The sequence below is a fragment of the Sarcophilus harrisii genome, chromosome 3 (assembly GCF_902635505.1).
Source record: "Sarcophilus harrisii chromosome 3, mSarHar1.11, whole genome shotgun sequence".
NCBI classification, from domain to species: Eukaryota; Metazoa; Chordata; class Mammalia; order Dasyuromorphia; family Dasyuridae; genus Sarcophilus; species Sarcophilus harrisii.
Genome location: NC_045428.1, coordinates 78,214,401 through 78,231,761, shown reverse-complemented (window position 1 = coordinate 78,231,761; position 17,361 = coordinate 78,214,401). Strand labels below are relative to the sequence as shown.

Below are 17,361 nucleotides of genomic sequence, written 5' to 3'. Positions count from 1 at the left end.
GTTTATTCTTGCTTTTCCTGTTTCTTGTCCCATTGGGCTTTTTTCTTTATTTTTCCTTTATTGTGCTTTTAATGGTATCTTGCATTGCCATTTGAATTTTGTTGTGTAATTATGAACCAAGATCAGTATTAGTGTAGATCAAATGGGAGGCTATCTGACTAAACTGGAGATAAATCTAAATCACCCTTACTCTCTTGGAATAGTAGTCCTAAAACTTTTTAGGAAAAATAATTTTTTTTTCCCTTTTTTTTCTTGCTGACTTGTTCTACTTCCTTGTTTTTCCTTGGAAAGGGGTGGCTGGTGAAAATTAGAAAAAATGAGCATGGTAAATAAGGACTTTTGGGGAGAGTGAATGAAAATAGGGAAGGTTACTGAAACTAGAAGATAAGGGTGTACTATTGGAGTTGCTTCACAAAACCATCTTAGTTCATTATTACTTTGGGACCACTTCCACCACTGCCCTAAATTGAAATTAAAAAAAAAAAAAAAAAAAGGTATCCTGAATTACCAGACAATATCCTCAGATACTTGAGTTTACTTATGCAAAATCAATTAGTGGGATTTGTTAGTCAAACTAAAGTAATTATTTGAACATGAAGACAATAGCAAAAAATAAAAACAGAACAGGCTACTTTTCATAGTCAAAATACATATATTTTTATATCATTCTAAAGCAAAGAGATTATAAACAGTTTTGATGAGTACCTTATGAAGCATGCATAATGAACTCTTGATTGGATCAGATTCATTTTAAACCAGATTTCTCCCCTCCCTTTTCTGCCTTGTTCTATTCCCCTGTTGCTTTTTTATCTTCCTTCCTATATTTCCATCATGCCTCCCCCTTTCTCATCCCCCGTTTTCTGTAAAATTTTCTTATCTAAGAGAGTGATAATGCATCATCTCTTCTAAGTAGTTGTCTGAACTTCATAAACTTTCACCACCAGTTGCAACAAAAGTGAGTAATCCACACTAAATGTGAAGTGGATGCAGAACCAGAATGTTAAATATCATACTATAAAAAAGAAGTAGATCATATGCCTTTATCTGTGGGTAAAAGATAAATTTTCAATGAAATAAGGATATAAATAATCACAAAAGATAAAATACTTGATTTTGATTATAAGAAATTTTTTGCACAAACAAAATTAAAGCATCTAGTATAAGAAGGAAAATAGTTGAATGGGGAAAAAACTTTTTATCAGATATCTCTAAAAAAAGTTTAATATCCAAGATAGAGAAGCAATACAGAAATATATAAGCCCCAAAACTATTCTTCAATAAAGAAGTATTTTAAAAAAGATTAGGAACTATAAATAGCCACAGGAAGGAATTCTGCAAATTACTAATAAGAGAAATATGAAAAAACAACCCTGAGTTTTCACTTTGTGCCTTGTATATTGACCAGGGTGTCAAAAGATGGAAATGGTAATTGTTGGAAAGATTGTGGACAGATAGACATTAGACTAATGAACTGTTGGGAGAGCTGTGAATTTGTAAGATTATTCTGACATCAACTTGGGAAATATATAAATTAAATAACTAGAATGTTCATACCCAAAGAAATTATTGCTAGGTATATATTCCAAAGTCATTGACACATCCAATATTTGTAGCATCACTTTTCTAATAACAAAGAATTGGTGAGGGGAAGTTGGAGAGTAGATATCTATTGATTAGGAAATAACTAAACCAATTGTGGAAAGTGAATATAATATGATTTTACTGTGCAATAAGAATGATAAACGTAATGAATATAGAGAATTATGAAAAGATTTAATGTGAAATGAAACAAAATGAACCCATATAATATTTATATAATATATATATTATATAATATAACATATAGGTTTAAGTGTGAAAAACAACCACCAACAAAAAATAAACAAATAAGAATATAGCAAAATTGCAAAAAAGCAAGTTTGATCCCCCCAAAAAATATGAGAAGAACCACACACACACATACACACACACACACACACACACACACACACACACACACACACACCTTCCTTTGGAAGAGTAGGAGTTCCATAGGCATGAAATACATATTCATACATATGCATGCACACACATATATATGTACATTATATGCATATATGTATATACTTCTACAAGAACTCGTTTATACATTATATATGTACACAGAGCGAGTCAGATTTTTTCCATGCGTTTCCCATAATATATATAGTCAGATATTTTTCTTTTGATTTGGTGATTTTTTTTCTCTTTCTCTTTTTTTGAAAGCGTCTGTTGTACAGAATGGCTTTCAGGAAGGGAGAAGTGAAGGAAGAGAGTGAGAAATCTAGATGGTGTAAAAACAAAATATATAAATAAAATTATTTATTGTACTTTAATTAAAAATATATACATTCATTTCTTTGTGCTCATCAGCTACTGGTTTTTATGGTTGCAAACCAACTACTTATGGTTGCAAAGAACTGAAAACAGTGTGTGCTTCTCTTTTGGGGAATAACAAAACCAAGCATAGTATACTAATGCAGTGGTTATTCTTCAGTAAGAAAAGATAATGTGAGGAAATAAGAGAAACAAGGGAAATTTTATTTCGATTGATACAGAATAAAATAAATAGAATTACAAGAACAATATATACAGTGGCTGGATAAATGAAAAATTTAAATGGAAGTCAATCTTGGAGTCAAAGTCAACTAACATTTATTAGATGTTTTAGCACTGTATATGCAAACAAAGGCAAAAAAAATCAATTTCTGCTCTCAAGGACTTCACATTCTAATATTCAGCCACCAGTATTCAAATAATTATGTACACATTCTTTTTTCTTGATAGAAACAGAGACAGAGAGAGACATAGATAGAGAGAGACAGAGGCAGAGACACAGAGACAAATAGACACAAACAGTGATAGACACACACACAGAATGAGAAAGACAGAGACAGCTGCTAAATTGGATATAATCTCAGAAGAAAGGCATTAAGATCATGGAGAATCGGGAAAAGCTTCTAAAAGAAAGAACTTCACCTGAAATTTGAAGGAATATGGTGAATTTAGGAGGTAGAGATGAAGAGGGAGAGAATTCTGGAGATGTGGGCAATCAGTGAATATATTCAAAATAAGAATACCAAGGAAGCTGTTGTCATATGTAAAAGGAAGTAAGATGAAGAAAGACTGGAAAGGTAGAAAGTGTGCAAGTTATGAAGAGATCTGAAATCCAAACCAAGGATTCTATATTTAATACTGGAGGTAATAAAGAGCCACTAAAGTTTGTTGAATAGGGCCAACTGAAAAACCAATTAATTGAGCTAATAGAAAAAACAATAAAACACACCTCATTTCTCTTGGCAGAAAGAGACAGCATTTTGTGCATACGTTCTCAGACTCATTTGTTTTTGCTTAACTGTTAAAAGAAGAAAGGGGTCAATTCCAAGAGAGATGACAGATATAGCTATATTAGAAATGAAAGTGATATAAAAGTAAAACATTATGAACTTATCTTTAAAAGTTCACCATTTTTAGTAGAATGAATTGTTCTGATTCATTTTGCAGAAAGATTACTAATCTGTAATCATGAGCCCTTGATTCTCCTTATGGCCAATTAGACTGTGACCTTGGACAAATCACTTAAATCCATTTGAACCTCAATTCCTTCTTAGTAAAATGAAAAGTTATAGACTCTCTATGGCTGCTTCTGCTTCTCAGATTCTATTCTTCTATTCTACAATTCCCCAGAAGGGACAGTATAGTGTGGTACCAGTACATAAGAAAAACCATCATTTACATTTCAAAGGACAAAATAATATTGCAACTATGACAGCAGACCAAAGTCAGAAAACAGTAGTAGCTGGCTCTTCCTCATACCCCAACTTTCTGGTGACCCTTGCAAAGAATGTGAACACCTTTTTAAAAAAAAATTCCAGCTGCTCTGGGTGACTCAAGCTTTTTGTTTTACACTGAACCTGAATAGAGCTTATCCTAGTCTGTGTACTTGAATATTCAGGCAACCGCCTTAGACTATATCTGCAAATGAAAATATTCAATAGCTTTTGTGAAAGAAATCATTTTATGATAAACAGTAATGAGTTTATAGTAAGGGATAACTTTTTGAGCTGTTTCTCATTTCATTTGGAGAATCTCATAACTAAAAGCATGAGAATGGCAGAATTCTTTTGCCTCTCTGGTCCTAGTGCCCTAAAGATATTCCTTCACACTTAACCAAAATGAAACAATGGAAATGAATAGCTTTATCTTGGCTTAGATGTCCCTCTGAGTCTCTCATATCCAGTTCTTCTTTGGTGGAGGGGAGGGCAGAGGAGAGGAGGGAACATTAAGTTATATTAAAACATTCCATTTAAACAACACATGCCTCTGATGTGATATGCTTCTGTGGTTATGATATTACTTCAGTTACATAAAACAGTTAATGTATTCCTTAAGATGGCTCTGGGGTCTATCAGTAAATAAATAACCAATTGATGGCTCCTTCAGCACCCCAGCACCAGGACATTAACATTACCCCTTTCTGTGGTACCCCTCCCCATTCATTTTCTAGGCACTAGTGTCTGTAAGGAAACTCCCTCCAGCAATCTGCTACAGCTATATTATTCACCATTTATGAACATTATCACAGGCTTTCAAGGGTCCCCATTTAGACTGAGATGAGGGCTATGTGAAAATGTCTGTCATTGGTGTAGATGCTTTCTCCTGTCTGTGAAAGAATCATTTATTTTCTAAAATTCAATATTCAATCAATAATTTGCAACTGTTGAATATTAACCTTTGGGGTTTTTTAGTTACGAAACACAGGTATTCACTAACTCAAGACATTTGAGGTCTAGCCCTGTTTTTGTCATTGGCTCACTATATAAGCTTTTCTAAATTACTTTACCTCCATGTGTCTATTTTGTTATCTGTAAATAGGACTAATAATGTCTGTCTGTTTTAAGGATCACAGCCTACCCCTCCCCATCAATGCTACCACATGCACAATTTGTTCTGACTTTTTAAATGGAGAGGCAGCAGAATACAATAGACAAGGTGTTGGGAAACACACCAGTGGGGAGTTCATAGCTACAGTTGGGACAAATAAGAGTATATTTCCTTCTGCATATATATATACATACACACACACACACACACACACACACCCCACACTAGGATCCTGGGGAGAGGCATAGGAGCCATGATGGTATCTATGACTGCCTCCTCATTCCCATAGACTCTGAGGAAAAAAACAAATCAATTAATCTCCCAGTGTGCTGGCCAATTGGCAATGAATGAGCCAGCTCTTTCAGTGAAAGAGAATAGAGGTGTGGATGACATTCCAGATGCCACGTTAGATTCAGTGGCTACCAAAGGCTCTACTTGCCTCCAGGATCAAGTACAAAATCCTTCCCTTGATGTTTAAAGGTTTTCATAACTCAACCCTTTTCCAATTTTCTAGTCTTACACCTTACTGCCCACTAATTATTCCATGAACGAGAAACTCCATCTCTCCTTTTGGGGGATTCTTTTTGGCTGTCCCCCATATTTGGAATGTTCTTCCCTCTTCTGCTCTGATTGCTCACCTCCCTGGCTTCCTTTAAATCCAATTAAAATCTCATCTTCCATAAGAAACCTTCCCCAAACCTTAATTCTAGTAGTTTTTCTCTGTTAATTTAAACTAATATATCCTCAATCGTAATATAGTTCATCTGTAAATATTTGGTTTTTTATTGTCTCCCGCATTTGATTGTGATCTCTTTGAGGGCTGGGATTATTTTTTGACATTTTCTGCTATCCCCAGAGTTTATCATAGGGGCATATAATGGGCATTTAATAAATGCCCATTGACTAAGGGACATACATGAAAACCCATTGAAGAAATGTCATATAATCTCTGTTTGAATATAATCTATTATGGAAGAAGAATTTTGCTTATATCTTCCATGGATTTTCTGAAGGATTTATTAAGTACCTCTCTCTAAAATTATTTAGTGCCTCATGTCTTTGATGTTGTATGTGTATTTGAGAGTGTGTGTGTGTGTGTGTATGTCATATTTCCTAGTGGACTGACAACAATTGAAAGAGTTCTGGTGTCAGAGAATATGGGTTCAAGTCTTGTGGGTCCTTGATTTCTTAATTGTGAGAGAAGGGGAAGGAATAGGCATTTGTACCTGTTATTTACTAGGCAGTGGGCTGAGCATATTATAATTAATTTCATTTGATCTTACAAAATCAAGAGATCTACTAGATAGTCTCTGAAACCCCAGCAGATTTAAATCTTTGATCAGATGGTCTGTGAACACAACCTTATAATAAAAATGACAACCTAATATATGATCTCAGAGCCGTTCTTTTGTGAGTCAGTAATATGCCAGCCATGATAATCTGTATTAAAAGGCTACATTATTCTGGAATAGCATGCATGTTTAACCACAAGGGATGGCTGCTTGCCAAGTGCCTAACCACATTTGATCTTGAGGACCCAAGAGCCAGTAGTCTCACACCTACCCCACTGGTTATGTATTTTCTCCAGTGCTAAGGATCACTAAGAGAATTGTGCCGAATTCTGATTAGATTCCAAAGAATCAACTACAACTATCTCCTAATACCTCCCCTTTTGTGAGTGGCAGCATGCATCTTATAATTTTAGGTGTTAGACCCACAAAAGGTGGTTATAACCTGTCCAGATTTCTTAATCCTGATAGCAGTTTATGGGGAGAAAATGAACCAATATCATGGTTCCACTACCCCATTTCTCTCTGCATTTCCTTGCCCAAGCCATATCCTCATATCCTATGCTACTTATCATATTAATTCAGTTTCATTGCCCACTTCTCAGAACTTTCAATATTCTCTCAGTGATTGAAGCCTTAAGATTTGCTAACCTGAAGCCTGGGAATAACCCTTCATCTCCTCTCCTCCTTTGCTACCAGTAGAACAGAGTGAGGGGGGAGTCACTCGTGTCAATATATCTATACACACACATTATGAAGATACTATAGAAATAAAAGAAGGTAATTGACTTTTTTTAATATATAAAACAAAAAATAAGAAAGGCCAGAAAAACAAGCCAGAAATTTTACATCTACAAAATTACATGTTGAGTTTAAATATTTATTTATTTAAAGGAAATCTATACTGTCTTAATGGAGACATAGTACAGTTTCATATGTCATCTTTTTCTGTTCTAATGTAATAATAATAATATTATAATAATAATAATAGAATGTGTGTATATACAAATATAAATACATATAAATGTATAAATACATACATATGCATGTACATATATGTGTATACACACATATATGTGTGTGTGTATATATATACACACATACTTGCTAGGAACTCTGCTAAGCCTATACAGATATTATCTCATTTGATTTTCACAGTAACACTGGAAGATAGGTGTTATTATTCCTATGGTATGTATATAGAAATACTCATTTTATTTGATTTTTGTTAAGTTTGTTAAGTTCAGAAGATATATAGATACAAATATAGGTACACATATACTTACAGATGTGAATGTCTATATCTGTATGTACATGTGTGTGAGTGTAATCTAAGTGCCTTCATATAGTATATTATTGTTAAAATGTACAAGTTTGACTATGTCATTTCTCATAAGCATTTCTCAAAACTCTTTAGTCTCCCCTATATGCCTATAATAAAATACAAACTCCTTAATCTGAAATTTAAGGCCTTCCACAATCTGGCTTTCTAGCTATACCTCATTATCAATGTGTACATAGCTGGAAAGTATACTGCCAAGGTAAATGACCTTATTCATAGCACATTCAAAATTTCTCCATTTGCTATAACCAATAGTTCTACATATGGATGATGTAATGCTGGCTGATGGAGTACCTATGTTTTCTTAGTGTTAATTGTTAAGCCAAATTAAGCACAAGCAACAAAGAATCGACCCATACTTTGTTGCATGTCAGCTTCAGAGTCTGCCTTTATGCACAATTATCTATAAACAAAAAAATCATGTACCAGCACTCCCTCTGTTTTCATTTTGGCTTGTAGTCTTTTCAAGATGAAGAAATTACCATCTTTGTAGTAGTTGATATTGATACCATGTTCATCCTCATTAAAGGTGGTTGACTACATGGCTGAAAAAATCATGCTAAAAAAGCATGGGAACAAGCACACAGCCTTATTTCAATTTGGGTGATTGGGAAAGTATGAGAACATTGTCTGTTATCTAGTACTCAGGCAAGTATGATGTCATGAAATTGATGTATTATGATGAATTTCTCTGGGCAACCAAATTTTGACACAATTTTCCATAAGCCCTCAGAACTGACAGTATCAAAGCCTTTTAACAGATCTACAAACGTCATAAATAGATCTCTTTTCTGCTCCTGGCATTTCTTCTAGAGTTATTGGACAGCAAACACCTTATCAGCTGTTCACCAGCCCCTTCTAAAGGCACACTGGCTCTCAGATAGATGACCTTCTTCCAGGTGAAGGAGCCGCCTATTAAGGAGGAACCGACATGATAATGACACAGAATCACCCAGCGCAACATGCCTTTATGAGAGAAGTCACTGTGCCTATGAGCATAGCAGAACTGAAGTACTTCAAAAGAAACACCAGATGGACAAACCTCCTTTTCAATATTTTGGTCTTAGAGGAGTTTCCTAGAGCATGGCTATCAATCACATTCCAGGCAGCATGCAGTCCACAATACTCCAAAGCATAGCCTGAACCAGATTAAATTATAATTGGGAATTAGATGACAAAAGTAAACAAAGAGATAATGCAATATAGATAATGTTAATTTGTGCTTTTCTAAGTCAATATGCAATATGAAGGGATCTGTTTTTATTTGAGTTTTACATCTGTGGCTTAGAGTTTGTACCAGTATCACATAATCATGATGAGTCAGTCATAAGTGGCATTTGAAGCCAGATGTTGCTGGCTTTCAATTCAGCCTTCAAAATCTACTATCATACTTGTGATTTGCACATAGTAAGCATTTAATAAATTCTTAATGGAATTAAACACTGGTTTGTAATTATCATACTATTGTTTTGTTTTGTTTTAGGATGGGCGCTTACGAATAAATGACCAGCTGATTGCAGTGAATGGAGAATCTCTTTTGGGCAAGTCCAACCATGAAGCTATGGAGACTCTTAGAAGATCCATGTCTATGGAAGGGAACATCCGAGGGATGATCCAACTAGTGATTCTGAGACGATTAGACAGACAGACAGAGGTGATTAAAGAACACATCTCCTGGAAGAAATTACTCAAAATGGAAAGCCAAATTATATCAAAATTTTGAGGAATCATGACAGAGTAGGGGGAAAATGTATTTGTAGTCTCAAAATGAAATTTTGAACTTTAATTCTATTACTTACTAGCTTTGTGACTTTGAGTACCTGGCTAAGCTTCTTTTTGCCTCATTTGCTTCATTCTGTAATTAGATTAGATAACCAATATGATCCTTTTCTTTACTAATCCTATGATTCCATCATAAGAATTGTAGATAGAATTCTCATTGTCTAAACTTTACAAATACATATGCACCATGAACATATACATATATGTATGCATGCACACACTCTCCTAATTTTCTTTTGCTATAAAGGAGGAGGAAAAATAAATATGGCTATGTATTGTGATTAAAATTAGCAAGATTAATTATTTGCATAGTAGAATAATAGAGGTCATCTAGTCAAACCTTCTCATTTCACAAATAAGGATACTAGGACTCAAGAAACTTATATTAGATCACACAGGTTGTTAGTTTCAAAGCCAGCTTCCTGACTCCCAAATCTATGTGTTTTTCACCCATTTTTATCTTTTTGCCCTTTAAAGAGTGAAATGCAAAATATGAAAGGCTGTTTTTATTTTCTGTTATTTTAGAAATAATTTCTGAGGCTGAATACTAGTTAATAAACATTCTTATGTTGATTTACCAACATTCTCTTTCCATGACAAACGTACATAACTAAGTCTGTAGTAAACATAATCTAAAAATGATATATCAAATTATAGAAATCTATACATACCTGCAACAAATTTGCATCCTCTATTCTAAATTTTTGTGAGGATTGAAATGGGTCATGTGGACCTGTGAATGAACAAATTTAAATCTTGCTCCTCAGAGTGTGTTGCTTGGGACTTAATTACACATGTTGTTACAGAAACAAAAACCTTTTTTTTTTTTGCTGGAATATTTTATCACATAAAGCTATCTGCTTTTGTGCCTTTCTTCTTAATATAAGCTACATTTTCATTCAAATATGCTTAGGCATAAAATATTCATAAATATTAGATACAACTGAACTTGTAAAGAAAGAAGGGGAAAAGAGAAAATTAGGCATTAAGAAGAGTTAAAGGAAAAAATCAGCATTTTAAAGTTTTTCTTGGAAGTAAATTCTCAAAGGACTAGAAATGCTTCTGTAATACAATAGGTACATTTAACATAAACTAGGATAAAGTGGAACAGGTGCTCTAGTTGAAAAGAATTGAACATTCTTCCTTGACATTCTCCACTTTAAAAATAGTGAAAATGTGAGACCCCAAGCTTCATTTGAGGCATTCTTCATCAAAGGAGTAAGACAGGCAAAGAAAGTAGTAATAGGCTATACAACTCATTTCATTAAATTAGACTCTACAGAGAAAAAACTCTACTTGCTCTATATTTGGGTATAATAATTATATAGTCCTTTCAATTGCAAAAGTTTGCTTTATTCAAATTCAGTTTTTCTCCTTGATTTGGAATACAGCGATTTTATTTTCTCTGGAGGGTGAAAGTGCATAAGCCACAGCTCAAAAGCAGTTGCCTCTCTGCCCCCTCTAACCTACCTCCATGTTTTTTCTCTACATTGTTCTTATCAGTGGACAGTGATTTAGTATTAAGCATCTTGGCCCAAATTTGCTGTTTGTCTTTCCTTTTGTGGCAAATGTTTTCATTCCAATTCTTACACTCTTGGGTGGGTTGGGAGAGAGTTCAAGAAAATCAAGTACTTAACACTTCGCTCATGACCCATATTGGGAAATTACATCTCAGAACAGATCACCAGGGGATCAATCAGAAAAAGAGAAATGACAAGAGAAGGGAAAAGCAGATTTTTATGAATTATTTTTCCAAGATGTGTTTTTAGACTTGCTAATATTTTTTGTTCTTTCCTTAGGGAATAAACAGACAGCTTGGTCTCTGCTATTGGGAATCAGTGTGGTCTCAGTGCAGATTAAAGAGGATTTTTAAAAATATCAATATGCCAGCTTCATGTGCATCATGGGATTATTATTTTTTTTTAAATCTCCAATGTTTTATCCCCCAAATCTACACTTTTCCAAGTCAAAGCGAGCTCAGAGCTCAGTGGTAATCCACTATATTGTATCCTCTTGGGCCAGCCATCGTGCTTAGGTATGATTTTTTTAAGTATATGCAAACCCAAAAAATGTCTTGATGCACTTCACATGTTTAGGGAAATCAATTAGTTAGATTTGACATGAACACCAAAATGGTAATTGAACATTTTATTCATATAAAAAATTTAAGAAACTATTTATGAAAAAGTCAAAATATAGAGTTGTTGGGACTTTTCTCCTCCACGTTACCCAGATATACAAGACATGTAAACAGTTCTGATGAGTGCCTCATGAAGAATACATAATGAGCTCTTGATTGAATCAAAATCATTTTAAACAGAAATATTTCCCCCCCCCCCCCCCCCCCCCCAAGGATGAACTTCAAGTTCAATTGTAATTCCATTTGAGGCTGGAGACTTGGTAAAAAAAAAAAATGGGTTATGACCTGCTTTATTTTTTCCCCTTCCCCAAAACACTTCCCTCCTTGCTGCGACAGCCTAGCTTGGTAGAAAGCAGAATATGTTTAAAAATCCATTATTTTTTTTATTGGCCAGGACACTAATGGAGGCCTCCATGACAGCTCTATTTTACAGGCTGAATACTTTAATTAGGCTGGTTACTGATCAGTTGTTGGGATATCGATTGTGTCATTTATCAAAGAGCTGGGAAAGCAGGATTGTTTTTTTTCCTTCTTGTTGTTCTTCTCGCTGTTAATTCAAAGCACAGAGCTATGCACAGCAAATCCTGCCTCTCCCACTGGGGATCCAGCTTTAATTTAGGGGCAGCTTGTCTGCTGGTTTAGCCAACATACAGAGCCAGTCTTTCGATGCCTACAGTATGTGGTCAATCTGAACAAAAACCTAAAAAGGATTCTTTTTTACTGAAAACATCACTTTTTGTGAAAATCAGACACATGATTTCATTCATGTCAGGAGTTTCCAATAAGGTAACTTCCTGTACCTATGCAGAGCAACATCAGTTTTACAGCAATCTTCATTTTAGAGAGTTCCCTGAGTCACTGAAGAATTATGTGATTTGCCCAGTCATTGTCAATATGCATCAAATATAGGTCTCAAATCCAAAACTTCCTCACTCTGAGACTGTCTCCTTTTCTCTATGTTCTAACTGCCTCTTATGCTTATGGAGAGTGAATAAAGGGCCAGATAGAAAAGCTGATTTCATGAACTACCTCTGTCAATGATACATAGTAGGCACTTAGCACAATACCTGGCACATAATAGTTGCTTAATAAATATTGATTGATTGACACATATTGATGACATGATCATGATTAGGGGATGGAATCATAGCTTAATTGGGAGGACTTTCCACACTGATTCCCAATAGCTGTCTGTTTATTCCCCAAGGAAAGAACAAAAAATGTTAGCAAATTTACCAAATAGGTAAATTGTCTTGGCACAGGTAATAAATGACTGATTCAGTCATTTACAGGATTCAGTTTTTCAGCCATCAGGCTTTTATTAAACTGTTACTGTATACCAAACACTATGCTAAAAACTGGGGATGCAAAGAAAGGTAAGCCCTTCTCGGGCTCACCTTCTAACAGGGGAGACGGTAGATAAACATGCGTATATACAAGATATAATATATATATATATACATTTAAATATGTATATGTAAGATATATAAAGCATATATATAAAATTATAAATAGGAGATATTCTCAGAAGCAAAAAGATTCAAATTTAGATATGTTATGATTTCTAACTCACATTATCTTTCAGTGCCTTCAGGTTACTAAGAGTATAAGTTGCAGGTGAGTTGCCATCTGCATCAATGGAGGGAGTTTCTACACTAGGGAGCTCTCCACACTGATGAAATCATAAAGATAAAAAAAATTAGCTAGCAGAGAACTACTAAAGAAGGAAGAAAAAGTAAGTCAAGTGTATTGTTTGAGACCAAATGCTATTTACAGAATTAAAGTGGCTCCAGACTCTGATTTGTGTTTCTCTGGATGGCATCATTCTGTTCTCAATAATGATCAAGGGATCAGTGGCAAGATGGCTTCTAAATTATTTTCTTCCTTGAAAGAAAGCACAATTCTCAAAGCCTCAGTCCTAAAAAAAAAAAAAAAAAATGGACAGAACACTTTATAACCTGCAACATCCAATTACTGAACACCTGTGGAATATAAACACCAAAATACCATTTGGTCCACTCTGAAGCTGAGTAAAATATGCATTTGTTTGCAGTGTCAGAATTAACTTAAAAGGTAAGATGTGGCAAGAAAAGATTTCCCACAAGAAAAGCAAGCAGCCTGGAGGTCTGGCAGCGGGTTGTTTTTACGCCCAGCCAGAAGACCAGACTTTTGCAGTGGGATGTACTCAGGGCTCTCGAGTCCCAAAGATATTCTAGTTTGAGCTTGTCCTAAAGCATATGCACTTGGTCTCTGAGCACGAGGGGGACCAGCTGGCTGGCAGAGAAACACCCTTGGCATTCACTGGGTCTTGTGTTGACACTGCCACAAGCTGCACTCCCAGATGGAATAAAATAAGAAAAAAGCCAGTTTTGAATGGAGGAGGGGAGAAGGCATAATAAAGTTAATCCTCTTTCTGTGTTAGAGATAGGTCTCAAAATCCTTTGCCCTATTCCACCCTCAGGGTCCTTTGTCACACAGCAATGATGGGGTTGTTGGGAAGCCTTTAAAAAAATTCCATGGCTGAGAAAAAATAATGCAAAATAAACTCTCCATAATCTTTTCCTTGATTGAATATGATTTAATGGTGGTGATGACCCTGTTTGAGCTTAGCTATGATTGATGAACTCGGTATATATCAGGGGAAATTACAACTTCTTCCTTCTCCTTTCTATAGGAGCGTACTGATTATGGGCTCTTTCCCAAGCCCTCTGTTGAGAGCTGTCAACATTTTGTTTCCACCTCCAGACGCCAAGAGCCCAGCCCACATCCATTCCTCTCATACAGCCCACAGGAGAGACAAAAAGGTATGGTTCTTTTGTATTCTCCTGTGAGAGTGAGTGAGTGAGAGAGAGAGAGAGAGAGAGAGAGAGAGAGAGAGAGAAAGAGAAAGAAAAAGAAAGAGAAAAGGGAGGGAAGGGAGGGGGACAGAAGGAGGAGGGAAGAGGGAGGAAGGGAGAAAGAGAAGACTTTTTTGGTTTTAATATTTTTAGCTTAAAAAAAAAAGAACAGTTAATTAAACTAAGTGCAGACTGTTACTCTGAGTCATGAACATTCAGAGATGGGTGGGAGAGCTGACTCAGAAGTTGTGAATTAGATTCCTGGCAACGATGCCAGTTTAAGTAACAGTTTTTACTCGCTGCCCCAAACACGGGAGGTTAGATATTAAACAAACTATGAATTGAAAAATCAAAGCCATCAATGTTGGGTTTCCAAAGACCTTTTTAATGTTGACAATTATCAAATGTGATTAACTATCAAACATCAAAGATTTATGGCCCAGCAGTAGTGAAGCATAAAATGTTAGCAACATGTTTCAGAAATATCTGATAGACTGTAGGATAAGCATACTAAATACCATTAGCTGAGGACATTTCATGGGGATGAAATGAGTTTGTTATTTCAGTAATATGATGGTACAGTAACTTTTGCTATTATATATTATATATACATATGAATGTCATACAGACATATTTTTCCTAACCATGCAATTTATAAAATGGTGATGGAGGTCCATGATTATGCTATATACCAGAGTCTAGGCTTTATGTTACCTTATCTTCAACACTGTCATCTGATAATATTAGGAAAAATTACTGGTCTTTTCTAAATGTGAACAGTAATTGTTAGGGATCCTGAGTTAACTCCCATCAGAATGACCTGGGATATGTGGGATGGGACTCTTCTGGAACTACTTTGCGGTGAGATCTCCCCATCCCCATCTGGAGTTCACAGATCATTGATCTTTCAACTAGGAACTTCTTCTGAGATAGACTTCACTTCAATAGAATATAAGCCTAACTAAATATCTCAACAGTGAAAAGATGGCTCTAGATATCTCCACCTATCTGTCACAGTATCATTATAAGGATGAATGTATGGTAGTTTAAACATTGTATTGTCACTGTCCTTGATCTCTGAATAGAATGCATTGATTATTATGCAATCATAATATCAGTCATAATGATAAGACTTTGATCAGAAGAAGAAATAATGAAATATACTTCATTTATTCCTGCAGTAATGGTGGAAAACTATGAGAGCAGAATGTAATATGTGCCATCATTATCATTTTGCTCCCTGATTTTTCTTAACTTTTTCTTTTTTTTACAAGGAAGAATTTGGACATAAAGAAAAGATTAGGAAATTACTGAGATATCAAAAATAAAAGATATCAATAATACTCTTTAAAAAGAAATTGTATAAATTAGTTGCATGTCATTCCAAGTACAGTCAATATTGTTTTTATGTCTAATAAAATGAAATGTTTGTAAAGCACTTTGCAAATCTTAAAGCAATAGATAAATGTGATGATGATGATGATGATGTAGCCATGAAGTTTTAAGTGACTTGATACAACTTCCTGTTCATTAGTATATCAGTATATTTCAAAGTATAGTTCTGCCCTTGATTGGAATGTTACATTACTGTTAGTAGGTATAAATAGGACAATCTTTTATTTCAGTTTTTAAAATTTTTTAAACATTTTTATTTAGTTTTAATTCTGATCTCTATCACTCTATGCCTCATGCTCCTCCCGCCCTTCTTGAGATGGTAATCAAATGGTAATCAATCAGATATAGGTTATACATGTGCAATTATGTAAAATATTTCCATATTAGTCATTTTGTATAAGACTCAAATTAAAGAAAAGAAAGAAAGAAAAAGTGGAAAATAGCATGCTTCAGTCTGTGTTCATTCAATATCAGTTCTTTCTCTGGAAGGAGATTGTAAGCTTCATCATTAGTCCTTTGCAATTGTCTTATATCATTGTATTGCTGAGAATAGCTAGGTCATTCACAGTTATTAATTGTACAATGTTCTCCTGGTTCTATTCACTTTGCATTAGTTCATTTAAGTCTTCCCAAGTTTTTCTAAAGTCACCCTGCTTGTCATTTCTTATAACACAGTAAATATTCCATCACAATCTTATACCATAGCTTGTTTAGTCATTCCCCAACTGATGGACATCCCTTTGATTTCTAATGCTTTGCCACTAGAAAAAGAACTACTATAAACATTTTTGTTTAAATATTTGTACCTTTGCCCTGTTTCAGATCACTTTGGAATATAGGACTAGTAGTATTATTATTGGATCAAAGGGCATGTGCAGCTTTATTATTATTGGATCAAAGAGTATGCACAATTTTATAACCTTTTGGGCTTAGTTCCATTCATTTCTTATTTCAAGAATGAAAGAGTTGCTTCACAACTATTCCAATATTCACTTAAAATTATATTACAATTAAAATTGGAGCATATGTGTAACATAATCTTAAGAATATTTGAACATATCGAATTATATAGTTGTTAGATTATTAGTTGAAATTTGTTATTTATATAGACTTGCTAGTTTAATTTAAAGTGAATATAAAACATTTTGCTAACAAAATATTGTAAAAATTCATAGAGATGAGAATGATAATATTTTAATTCCTTTATTTTAGAAATCAGTTACTACTATAGAGTCCCAACATACTATCATAAATGGCCCAGTGAAAGCAAAACTGACAAATTTGGCTCATCAGTGCTAAATTTTTTTAAAAGAATTTCCTTTAGGAAAATAACCCTAGGTTGACGAAATGTAATGTCTAGGGCCAGAGATTGGGGAGAGGGAGAGCTGTTATAATCAAAACATTACATTTTTTGATTTCCTGTGTATATTTTTTAAAAAGGGATACATTCAAATCCAGTGCTGATGTGCTATGTTCCATCTATTTTTGCAATAATAGTACTTACCACCCACAGATCTCCAGTTTTTCCCCCTGCCAAGCTGTTACACAGAAAAAATATATATATTTTTAGAATTACCATTTGTAGAAATAATAGTTCCAGAAATTTCATGTTTATGTTGGAGTACTGGTAATGAACATTATCCACACTAGATAAGCTTTTGTGTCTAGAGATGG

The 17,361-nt window shown here is 34.5% G+C and overlaps 1 protein-coding gene and 1 long non-coding RNA gene across 2 annotated transcripts in view; one reads left to right on the top strand and one right to left on the bottom strand.

The window, feature by feature from the left end:
- Window positions 1-8,302, bottom strand: part of LOC116422969 — a 53,985-nt gene extending 45,683 nt beyond the window's left edge. The window contains exon 1 of the long non-coding RNA XR_004233460.1: window positions 7,960-8,302. This is a non-coding gene — a long non-coding RNA (uncharacterized LOC116422969). The remainder of the gene's footprint in view (window positions 1-7,959) is intronic.
- Window positions 1-17,361, top strand: part of PARD3B (par-3 family cell polarity regulator beta) — a 740,364-nt gene that overhangs the window by 240,456 nt on the left and 482,547 nt on the right. Inside the window, exons 10-11 of the mRNA XM_031961171.1 lie at window positions 9,017-9,187; window positions 14,130-14,259. Of these exons, the coding sequence (XP_031817031.1) occupies window positions 9,017-9,187; window positions 14,130-14,259 (301 nt within the window). The remainder of the gene's footprint in view (window positions 1-9,016; window positions 9,188-14,129; window positions 14,260-17,361) is intronic.